The sequence below is a fragment of the Sebastes umbrosus genome, chromosome 14 (genome assembly GCF_015220745.1).
Source record: "Sebastes umbrosus isolate fSebUmb1 chromosome 14, fSebUmb1.pri, whole genome shotgun sequence".
Classification (NCBI taxonomy): Eukaryota; Metazoa; Chordata; class Actinopteri; order Perciformes; family Sebastidae; genus Sebastes; species Sebastes umbrosus.
The window spans coordinates 5,253,848-5,265,935 of NC_051282.1; the positions used below are offsets into that span (position 1 = coordinate 5,253,848).

At 44.9% G+C, this 12,088-nt stretch overlaps 1 protein-coding gene across 3 annotated transcripts in view; it reads right to left on the reverse strand.

Moving 5' to 3' along the window:
- Positions 1–720: 720 nt before the first annotated feature.
- nbr1b (NBR1 autophagy cargo receptor b) overlaps positions 721–12,088 on the reverse strand; it is a 31,491-nt gene continuing 20,123 nt past the window's right edge. For 2 of the 3 annotated variants that reach the window (XM_037791047.1, XM_037791046.1), the window contains 5 exons: positions 9,698–9,955; positions 8,991–9,076; positions 8,105–8,183; positions 6,160–6,253; positions 721–3,054 (listed from right to left, as the gene is read on the reverse strand). In XM_037791047.1, the coding sequence (XP_037646975.1) occupies positions 2,881–3,054; positions 6,160–6,253; positions 8,105–8,183; positions 8,991–9,076; positions 9,698–9,955 (691 nt within the window). In that variant the 3' untranslated portion in view covers positions 721–2,880. The remainder of the gene's footprint in view (positions 3,055–6,159; positions 6,254–8,104; positions 8,184–8,990; positions 9,077–9,697; positions 9,956–12,088) is intronic. The other variant, XM_037791048.1, reaches the window with a different exon arrangement.

Here is a 12,088-nt window from a genome sequence, read left to right on the forward strand (position 1 = left end):
CTAACATTACTGCTAAGCAGCTGAAATATAGAGTGATATTGTGGTTTTAGCTGACGTGTTTCGCCTCACTGTTATGAGTGATGCCTGTTCAGGTATATTTAGAGCGAGCAAGCGCGAGCTTGACGCTGACTTTTGTTGATTTCATGGCCACAGGTGTCGCTGTTAACAAGCAATTCTGAAAGTTACAAATAGTCCCTTTAAGTGGGATATTTACTGACACATTTTATGTCGTAGAACAAATCGTTAAAATCTCTTAAGCTTGTGTTAACCACAGACCTTATTTCAGGCATCTAACCAAAAAAAACCATTCATTGACTTTGAGACGACGGAACCGGAAGTGCAGCACTCTATTAGAATAATGACAACCAGGTAGAAATAAGATGAAAAGTGGTTCTTGGAGAGAGATCAGACAGGCAGCTAGAAGCCATTCGGACCAGGTAGAAACACTTGTTAGACGGTGGGTTTGTACGACACGCTGAAAAAACTAGTACGTTTTGAAGCATACTGAGACCTTTAGTCTGACCGGGAGGTTCATTGAACACAGAGAGAGCCAGCTTACATGTTCAGACAACAAACAGGTCCAGGGAATGTGTGTAAGATGGGGAGGTCAATATTAGGAAAAAAACACCTGTAAGCTTTTCAGTGCAAACACTATCTCCAAAAATCCAAAGTTTATAGGGGAATGTCTAATATTCAGTAGATTATGCATACAGTACAGTGTAAGGTGTGTGGAAACCCTTTATATGCTCCAGTGATATGGACATAAGTTATAAAACAACAATAATAATAATAAGATATTTGAACCTAATCGAGCACAGACAATCGCTTTGCTCTAAGCTCTAAGGATCATCATATACTTGCTTTTTACCAACATGAATGCATAGACATGTGGCTCCAACGCCTGCATACAGTACTAGTGATTAGGGGGGTATATGTAATTCTATATCACAATATTGATAAATGTAACAAGATTTTCCAATAATCAATCAATTGAAAAATTGCTTAAAGATAAAATGACCAGATGGCGCCTGCTTTCGGCTAATACAGTGATCTAAATACCTGGCGAATGAAGGTATTTTTCTTACTGCTCACATTCATTGCGAGTCACATCACACACTAATCTAAGATTGTCATGAAAACGGTCCTGCTCGTCGATTTGCAACAAAGCCCGCGACAACAAGCCTAACACATCGGTAGACATTAAAAAGATGCTTCACTCTGAAAAATCTCTTTGTATTGACTCATGGTGTATATCGCCACGTCCTGCCCCAACCCTAACCTGGATGATCAAAAAGTATATTCAAGGGGGTACAGGGAGTAGTACACTACTACACAGGCCTAAAGCTGAGACTTGAACCAGGCTCGTACCCGCATCTTTAAGCCCAAGACCTGACTGAACCCAACTGATCATGCCGAATTTGAGACCAGGACCCAAGCCAAGAACCGAAGTCTATCTTGCCAGACTAATGCAACGCATTGCCGCACTCTTTGCATATCTACTGTTTGACACATATGAATTCAGTAAACTGGCACAGCCAGAGTAAGAAAGAGAACATTTTCTTAATAAATTACTCTTTAAAATCACCAAACCCCGACTGGCCCAAACCCCTATGTCAAGTGGGCCTATAGAGTTCTGCTAAAAGCCAGGCTATTTGTAACCTGAACTCTGAGGCAGATTATAGGTCCAAATCATTCTTGGCCAACACTGGAAAATCTTCATTAGGGAACTTTGGATATTGCACAATGTAAACAGAACTTAACATGGCGACACTCCCCCGAATTGACTATTTTGTAGATTGTTGAGATTATGGCATTAAAAGCAGCAACCGGCTCTATTAGATTCACATAGCTTAGCTGTTATCTTGTGGAATGTGTAGCGATATATAACGTTTGAGGATGCACACAACAGACGCTCCAAAAGGAAACCATCATGCTCACACAAATATGCAGTTAAAAGGAAGTATATCGGAGCTCTGAGCTTGTTTGGTGTATGGCAAAAAGTATACACCATAACTTCAATGTGGATTTCCAATCTGTGACTGCCTAACACATGCTCTGACTAAAGTGATACCAAAGTGACCTGTGATGTGGATCTACCCCACTATCGTTCTCAGAGCAGATACTTGATATTATCTCACTGCTTTGCACTTCATTAGTGTCGCAGGTAAAAAAGGGCAAAGCAGGAATGTGGTATGTGTAGTATTTCAACGCTAACAAATCATAACCACGATAATTTTGATGTGGGAACATTTACCTCGGCTAGCCACTGAGCTGCATCTTACGCCATCTGTAAAATTTGTTACTTTGCAGCATGGAAGTGGAGCTGTTTGGTATTTGAAGGTAACACAACTTCACAATAGCATACTGTGTCACGTTAAAATACATATTTGCTGTTACTGACCAGCTTTTACTCCTTGCTTTTCAGAACAAATGGAGCCTCATGGGGATATGTGGTCTTAATTTTGAGAAATGCTAAATGCTACACATAGCTCCTTTGCAATTTTTAAGACATGTCTCTTTCTTCATCTCTCTTAAATTCCTATGCAAAGCTGTTGCCCTGCCCCACTATCGAGACCTAAGCTGAAAGTAACACTATACAGACAAGTGGGTGTTTGATGCTCTACAACAATATCCCAGAGAGTTTGCTGGAATTTCTCCTTAAATATGGTCATAGAGAAGATTGGATCTCCGTCCAACTGGACAAATCAGAGGAGAGATGGGCAGAAGGAGGAAGGCGAAAAAAAGGTAGATGAGCCGAAATGAATTTCTCCCCCTCCCAATCTTTCCTCCTCTTCTCTCTTCATCCGTTATTTCTTGTTTCATCTCTTTCTCGCTCTCCTTTTCTCCTCTTCCTCTCTATCTCTATCTCTCTCTCTCCTGTCAGTAGCGTGTCGAGTACCAGTCATTGTCAGTCATCTGAACGAGCTCGTTGACCACGTCCAGCAGGTTGTAGTTGTATTTCCTCAGCAGCCGCTGGTTCAGCGGCCGGTCCCCGAAACCCATCTCCACCAGCACGGCCATCATGGTGTCCTGGGTGGACGCGTCCACCGGAGGCTGCGTAGAAAACAAAATCCTGATCAGTCTGTGAAACCTGCTACTGATAAGTGCCGTCAATAATGGAAAAGGGAACTCTGCTGAGTGCAATTATGCCTTTCCACAAGAGTCTACGACAAACGGTTCACTACTTCGGAAAGGGGCGGGGCTTAAGTGTATGGGGGGGCCTCCCACAAGAGTCTACGACAAACATGAGTTTGGTGATGGTACGTGAATCTGCTTGGAAGTTATTAAGCTCGTTGGAGACGAGCCAGGCCTGCGCAGAATCGATCAACGGCGATCGCCGTGCAATGCACGCCGGTTAGATTTGTGTCCGACTTTATGCCGACTTGCTCTGACGTCGCGCACGCGTGGGCGACGATAACCTCACAAGATTGAGGCGGCCGCAGCTTTTAGTCGCTCTCCACCGACCGCAAGACCCGGGGCATTATGGGAAACGCTTGGGTATCACCTGATCAAAGAGCTGATTGGCTCTTAGTTTTGACAGCAAACACCACGTGTCGTAGAAAGTCACAACTTTCTGTGTTATTGTAATATTTAACGCTAGATTGTATTAGTCTCAAGTTGTGCAATAAAGGTTTCATCTGTTAACAAACACATCTTCTGCGGTTGATAATAATATTAATAATTATAATAATGAAGGTTATCTATATAGCACTTATCAAAACGAGTGCTCATTACAAAAGTGCTTTACAAGGTGGACATAAAAATGATAAAAGATAGAATCCAATGCCAGATACACGCACATTTCCACATAGATTTATAAACAAATATAGATTAAATCCCAACGTGGTCTGAAAAGTACAAGTTGCCTACAGATCGGATCTAACAGGATGTCACTTTTTCTGTGACTTCCTGTTAGATCCGCTGCTGGAAACTGTCCGACTTGACCGCAGCTTTTTGTCACCGCCCCCTGCTTGCTGCTGCCGCCGCCTGATCTCGTCAACTTTCCAGGCGAGGCGCGGTTCATCTCGAACGGGCCTACTGTTATGCGCCTTTTTGTTACAGGCCACTCTCACTGCCACACCCCCTTTTTTGCCAATTTGCATGAACACCAACACACACCTTCACATCCACACACTTAAACCTCCATGTCCCCAAATTTCAGCCTCCTAGGTCGAAAACTGTGGCCGCCAAAGGGCGGGGAAATTTTGTGGCCCGACTGCTGGTCGCAGCTCAAAACCAAATGTCCCGGCAACATATGAACTGACCAAGTTAATAACTGACCATTCATGAAATCCCTCCGCTGAACAGCACCTGTCAGATCATAGCAACCATAGCTAGGCGCGGAAGGCCTGGCTTTGGATATCTCTACACGTCGAAGCAGTGTGCATGTGGCTGCACTAAGACTCTGTATACAAAGAGTTAGGATGGTAGTCTCTTCTTTTACACTCTTCTAAACCAAAAAATATAAAAAGATTATGTAAAAGAAACCCCGTTTACGACTAGCATATCCACTGAATATTGTGTAGTGCCAACTACTGTGTGAAAGCCTGTCCTCTGTGCTATTTTATCGTCGTTTATGCTAACGTTAGCAGCTGTCCTGTTCTATTGGATTTGGGAAAGTTTATTCTCCAGCAACCAGCCACTCGTTTTCCAGACAGATTTATGTGAGCCAAAGTGACCCTAAAAATATGCAAGTGTCACTCTGCAGCCAACCTTGTTAGATGACATAAACAGACTTTATCCATAATTTACAGAAACAGGAAAATGTTTTATCGGAAAAGTCGGCCGGATCAGCCTCACGGAGCACCCCTAGGAGAATTTTTTATGAACTCGTTCCCTCGAGTGAGGTATCTTGTTCCCTCGAGTTACACTAACTTGTTCCCTCGAGTAAGGTATCTCCTTCCCTCGAGGCAGGTATCTCGTTCCCTCGAGTCAGGTATCTCGTTACCCGAGTTACACAAACTCGTTCCCTCGAGTTACACAAACCCGTTCCCTCGAGTTACACAAACCCGTTCCCTCGAGTTAGGTATCTTGTTCCATCGAGTTAGGTATCTCGTTCCATCGAGTTAGGTATCTCGTTCCCTCGAGTAAGGTATCTCGTTCCCTCGAATTAGTAACTCGTTCCCTCGAGTTAGTAACTCGTTCCCTCGAGTTAGGTATCTCGTTCCCTCGAGTTAGTAACTCGTTCCCTCGAGTTAGTAACTCGTTCCCTCGAGTTAGGTATCTCGTTCCCTCGAGTTAGGTATCTCGTTCCATCGAGTTAGGTATCTCGTTCCCTCGAGTTAGGTATCTCGTTCCCTCGAGTTAGGTATCTCGTTCCCTCGAGTTAGTAACTCGTTCCTTCGAGTTACACTAACTCGTTCCCTCGAGTTACACTAACTCCTTCCCTCGAGTTACACTAACTCCTTCCCTCGAGTTAGGTATCTCGTTCCCTCGAGTTAGTTATCTCGTTCCCTCGAGTTAGGTATCTCGTTCCCTCGAGTTAGGTATCTCGTTCCCTCGAGTTAGGTATCTCGTTCCCTCGAGTTAGGTATCTCGTTCCCTCGAGTTAGGTATCTCGTTCCCTCGAGTTAGGTATCTCGTTCCCTCGAGTTAGGTATCTCGTTCCCTCGAGTTACACAAACTCGTTCCCTCGAGTTACACAAACTCGTTCCCTCGAGTTACACAAACTCGTTCCCTCGAGTTAGGTATCTCCTTCCCTCGAGTTTGGTATCTCCTTCCCTCGAGTTTGGTATCTCCTTCCCTCGAGTTTGGTATCTCCTTCCCTCGAGTTAGGTATCTCGTTGCCTCGAGTTAGTAACTCGTTCCCTCGAGTTAGTAACTCGTTCCCTCAAGTCAGGTATCCCGTTGCCTCGAGTTAGTAACTCGTTCCCTCAAGTCAGGTATCTCGTTCCCTCGAGTTAGTAACTCGTTCCCTCAAATCAGGTATCTCGTTCCCTCGAGTTAGTAACTCGTTCCCTCAAATCAGGTATCCTGTTGCCTCGAGTTACTAACTTGAGGGCAAGAATTGATAAAAATGTTCTCCTAGGGGTGTATGGGGGGCTTCGTAGATATCTAATACTAAAGGACTTGGGACCAGGCCCAGAAGCACCGCGAACTTCTTAACAACGTGTAGTGCGATATAAGATTGCTATATGATGATATAAACTGGTTGCTGACCTGTGTGGGGCCTTGTCCAGTGAACAGAGCTTTGTAGGCAGAAGCAGCTACTGACAGAGCTCCTTTCACCAGGCCGCTGGTGATGCCTGGGTGCCTGAGAAGAGACAATAAAGAGGTTACGTTCAAAACGTGACTGCTATATGTGAAAGCCTTGGCTACATCTCCAACTCGGCATTTCGACAGAAATAATGATGTATTAAATTAGAAAATTTCTGTGAACTTATGTCACGTTTGTGCTAACGAGCTTGCTAACTGACAGCTGACCTGAGGCCTGTACTACGAAGCGAGTTCAACATACCCAGGGTATCTTCTCCTTATCTGGCTTCACTAACCCTAACAAGCGAGATCCTGCTAAACGGTCCTACGAAGGTCGTTATCAACTCGGTAAATCAACCCAGGGTTTCTCAATCTGGCTGTGAGCGCGTTCACATGAACAGGGCGGTGTTTGCAGCAGCTGACCAATCACAGACATGGACAAGTCAGACAGACTTGCAGACAGACAGGCAGAGCGGCACATTTTTACAAAGGAAGAGTAAACTATATTAGACAAATACGAAGAAGTTAAACACATAATCCAGACTAAAATTAACATAGTTGAAGCTGCCAAATGCAGGAAGGACAGCTGGCAAAAGAAAAAAAAGACTTATTCATTTAACAGAACACTTAAAAGTCAGATATAGTCGTCTAGATTTATATAGCTTTAAGACATGTAATGGGTGGTTGGATTACACGTCATTATGCCCATTAACAAAGATGCGGCGTGTGTGACTATTTCAACCTTCTTCCCTCAGCTGCGTCCCCTACTCCGGCGGTGTGAAACAGACTCATGGTACGTGTCCACAGGATCCGTCCACTCCACGCTTCCCATTCATTGTCTATGTAAGCAGCCGTGCGATGCATTCTGGCAGCGTGGCGGCGCCATTCGAGAAACGGAGCGACACGACGCCCGTTCCTCATTTGCATAAAGTTGAGGTTTTGCCTGCTTTATGCGAATCACGGGCGTCCGATGTGACTCGCCGCCTCTTGAAACTCCCGAGAATCTTTTAAAATAAACGCCGTCGATCCAAAATAAAGACAGACGTAGCAACTGCATGGCTTATTTCTCGCCTCAAATGTTTTCAGAAACATATTTCGGTAAACTATTTTCGTGAAATAAGATAAAGTTTCCAAACGAGCCGCCATGTTGATCCGATTTGAAATCCGGGAGCGGACAGCCCACAAGGGAAAGCGTTTGTCCAATCAGATGCAGCCGGAAGTATTTGAAATAAAGCCGGGAAAACATCACCGCCCAGTATTGGTCAATCATCTATCGTGTCACCGCCTAGTGGCACGCCCACCAATGTTGGGAAGCGTTGCGTCCCCTTGCGATAAAAAAAAAAAAGGCCCCTGTGGACACGTACCATCAAGAGCAAGTAAAAAAATAAATATAAAAATATAATTCAAAGCGGTAAACACCCACAGCATAAATCCAGCTGTCCTTCCTACATTTGTCTCTGTTGTGTTTAGCCTGGATTATGACTGCAACTTCTTCATATGTGTGTAATATTACCATACAATCCCAGCACTGAGCTCTGATTGGTCAGTAGGCGGTGCTTTTATATACGAGTTGATCTCTTCTCTGGAACATAACCTGCTCTGGAGCATGTTAGCTGCTTGGCATCAGTTACCATGGCGATCTACCAGGGTAAGAAGTGATCCACCTTCGTAAGACTGAAAAACCTTGAAGGGGTTAACCCTGAAGTTACCTCGCTAACGCCAAATCCTGCTTCGTAGTACAGGCCTCAGGAGTTTATGCAACACAGTTTCACTTACAAAAAGTGAGATGGATTTAGTAAGCTAGTAGGGGCCTTGATGCAGCTGATGCATGTTTCCTGTATTCAAACTGCTGATACACTAGTTTGAGTTTGAATGTGTGTGTGTGTGTGTGTGTGTGTGTCTATGAGACCTGGGGTCCTCTGGGTTGTCTCCCTCTGTGTCTTCAGTAGCTTCAGTACCATCTGTCTGAGTTTGATCAGGACCAGAGGCTGTGGGACAACAAAACCTCACATTTATCCTTGACTCCATCATATATATCTATCTAGTTTTAAAAAAATAAATAAAACATTTATTCATTCACATCTATATCTCTCAACATCTATGAAATATTGAGCAGCTAGTATCAGCATGAATAAGAACAAGCTAAAAGCCGCTTTGCCTTTTGTACAGCCTCACAGAGCTGCAAGTGTGGCTGAACAGTACGTGACATATCTATGTCCTGTCGTCATCACCTACGAGAGATGCATCTCCCAATACTTGCAATTAATGTTCATCACACAGTGGCATGGAAGGAGGCGTTCATCTGCATGTGCTGCCACTCTGCGGCACCGGCAGCACGTGCAGATGGTTTGGGATCGGCAGAGTTTCACTTTGGGGGGCATTACGTGACGAGGATGGCTTCAAGTACAGGGTGCTTTCCCCGTGCACATTCGTTTTTCATTCAGGGAAAATGACTCTTTCCCCCGTCATGATTTCAATGTGCACGCAGCTTTAGCCTCACGTATCCAGCCAGAAAGCAAGACGGACCGCGAGGCACAGTATCAAGAGAGTAAAGTAAAAAACAAAAACAGAAATTGACATTGGTCTATCGTCAAACGTTTCTATATGTTGTCATGTATGAAAAGACCCAAAATGAACACCTAATAACCGTGATCACTATAAGTGGTTAAAAAAACCCCGCAGGTATCATTTGTAGAAGTTGCGATACAACTTGGTACTCGGTTATTTTGATCCATACCTTAAAAGATATTGCGGACAGATACCCAGCCTTAGTAGCGATATAGCGATGTGCTTACCGTCCTCCGTTTGGTACAGCGCAGAGCCCTCGGCTCCTTCCTCGGCAGCAACACGGTCAACATCTGTTTCTCCATCGCTCCCTGGACTGCACAACATCAAGAGCAACACATTTTTTAGAGTTTACGATCAGTGCAGATCATATACACACCTGTTGCATAGATCATAATCACACTCTCCTTGCCCCCTCCCCTAAAACCCTTCTCATCCACGCCGAAACGGTGACAGAAAGTTGAAACTTCAAAACCACTGTCACTGAAAAAAGGAGTGACATGAAGGAAGAAATCAGAAGATTATCATTGAAAAATACATCAGAATGCAAAAAAATATAGAGTTTTATATTTCAGTGGAACTAGTTTCAGTGTTTAGTGTTTTTAGTTTTCAGTTCAGGTCTTGTTTTCAATGCCTAATTTTGTTTTCGATGCCAAAAATGAATGTCACCGTCCTAGACCATAGGTGATGTGACATGACTCCGTTGCTTTACTTACTGATGGAATTAGTGCTGTGGAAATATACATTATATTTAATTTATCAAGACAACAGGTTAACATAGAGGAAGTGATGGGTTTTCATCAGCAGCGAATTAAAATGGGAGCATAAAAACAAGGAGGCTATCTCTTATTATAATAGGATGAAATATACTTAGAGGAAATTAGAAGTAACAGCGTTCATGCTGCTGCTGTGTTTGTATCCCTCCCTTCATGCTGACCTTGGTATGACGACGACTTTAGGTGGCGCCACCACTTCGGGTGTCAACGGTTCGTCGTCCAGCGTCTGAGATGTACAAAGCATGTCGTTGGCGCTGCTTGTGCCCGACACCCCCATCCCTGGAGCCAACGCCGCCGCCGCTTCGTCCCCCTCGCCCAGCTCCCCCTCTGGGGTGGAACTGCCTGGGTAGTCGGGAGATGGGGTTTCTGTGTCTGTGGGGCTCTTGGCTGGGATGTCACCAGGCTGGGATAAAGCGGAGCTGCAATGGGTCAATGAATGGTGAATTAAAGGTAATGTGACAACATACGCCCTCCAGTGGCCATATCGGAGGCCCTTACCTCATTTTTTAGAACACATCTAAACCACATTGGTCTTATGTATAATGTATTCTTGCCTGCTTATTGTACATGTGACCATTTTGGAGGCACCACAGATTCACCATATTCATAGCAGAGGTTGCGTTAACTGAATATTTTCCCTCATTGACGGAATTTTTTTAACAATGACCGCAAAATTCAGATTTGAGTGCATGGAGGATCAGGAAATCCCAGGTCCAGTGAGTCTGGTAATTCCAGTCTTCAGTGTGGCAGCAGAGCGTGGGTTTCAGTCTTCAGAACAAAATGAAAAAACGTGAGAAGTCGTCTGTCCGAGGCAAAAATTACGAGAAAAAAAAAATCATTCATCTGCTTCTGTGTGTTGACATGAAAAGAGATGGCATGGTCGTTGTTGTGTCTCTGTTCATCTTTTCTCTTCATGCTCTTATAAAGGCAAAATCTATAAACTGCCGCAGTGTGTTGTCACTGTGAGTCAGTCTTCAGTCCAATACTCTAAATTTATTGAAAAAAGATATGTATGAACACTGGATTTTTTTCAGCGCCCACTCGCAGAACGGACAGATAGCAGACCGTCAGGAGATATTTGCTAAATTTGACAAAAAGTGTACTGGATTAGAATCACAGACAGGCAGAAAGTAAAATCTGCTCAGCCTGTGGTAAAGACTGTGAGGAGATGGACCAAACGAGACAAAGCTGGAGTTACAGGCCTGCTTCAACTGCACTGATTAGAGTGTCTTTGAATCTGCTCCTTCAGACCTGGATGAACTCTCTGACACTGCGACATCTTACATTAATTTTCTGTGAGGACGTGTGTACCGACAAAAACCTTCTGCCCATTCAATTCAAATCACTTTATTTGTCCCCGACTACAGGAGACATTCCCTCCGACACTGTGGAGAACCGTCAACTGGCCGATATGCTGAATGTGTCGTATCAGGAAGGCTCCAAGCCCGGACGGCGTGTCTCCCTCCTGTCTGAAAGTCTGTGCTGACCAGCTGACCCCCATCTTCACACAGATCTTCAACAGATCACTGGAGCTGTGTGAAGTCTCCTCCTGCTTCAAAACGCTCAACAAGTCCCCAAGAAACCCTCCATCACAGGATTAAATGACTACAGGCCCATCTACCTGACGTCTGTGGTAGTGCAATCTTTCGAGAGAAGACTGGTGTTGACCAAACTGAAGGACGTCACAGGACCCCCTGCTGGACCCCCTGCAGTTTGCCTATCGGGCAAAACAGGTCAGTGGATGATGCAGTCAACATGGGACCGCACTAAATACCGCAACGCGTTGACTCCGCAGGGACATATAGTATGTGCAAAGATCCTTTTTGTGGACTCAACATCATCATCCCAGACATCCTCCGCTCCAAACTCACCCAGCTCTCTCTCTCATCCTCCACCTGTCAGTGGATCGCAAACTTCCTGACAGACCGAAGGCAGCAGGTGAGGCTGGGGAAAATCACAGCACTGGCGCCTCCCAAGGATGTGTGCCCTCCCCACTGCTCTTCTCCCTCTATACCAACGACTGCACCTCAGGAGACCCGTCTGTTAAAGGGACTATTTGTAACTTTCAGAAATGCTTGTTAACAGTGACACCTGTGGCTGTTAAATCAACGAAAGTCAGCGTCGGGTTCGCACTTGCTCGCTCTACATAGACATGAACGAGCATCGCTCAAAACAGTGAGGAGACACACGTCAGCTAAAACCACAATATCACTCTGTATTTCAGCTGCTTGGCAGTAATGTTAGCTGACCAGACGAAGGTCTCTCCATGAATCACTGCTGATACTAGTGTTGGTTTTTCCTGCTTCAGCCCCGGAGAAGAGAAACGTTATCGTCTCCCGACTGCGCCCGGAGGGAGACACCGGCACACAGACACCCCTACACTGCCCCCCATCAACACTGTGTCTGCTGTGGAAGCCCTCAGGTTTCTGGGATCCATCATCTCCCAGGACCTCAAGTGGACTTCCAACATCGACACCATCGTGAAAATGGCCCAGCAGAAGATGTACTTCCTTTGTCAGCGGAGGAAGTTAAAACTTGCCTCAGGAGCTGCT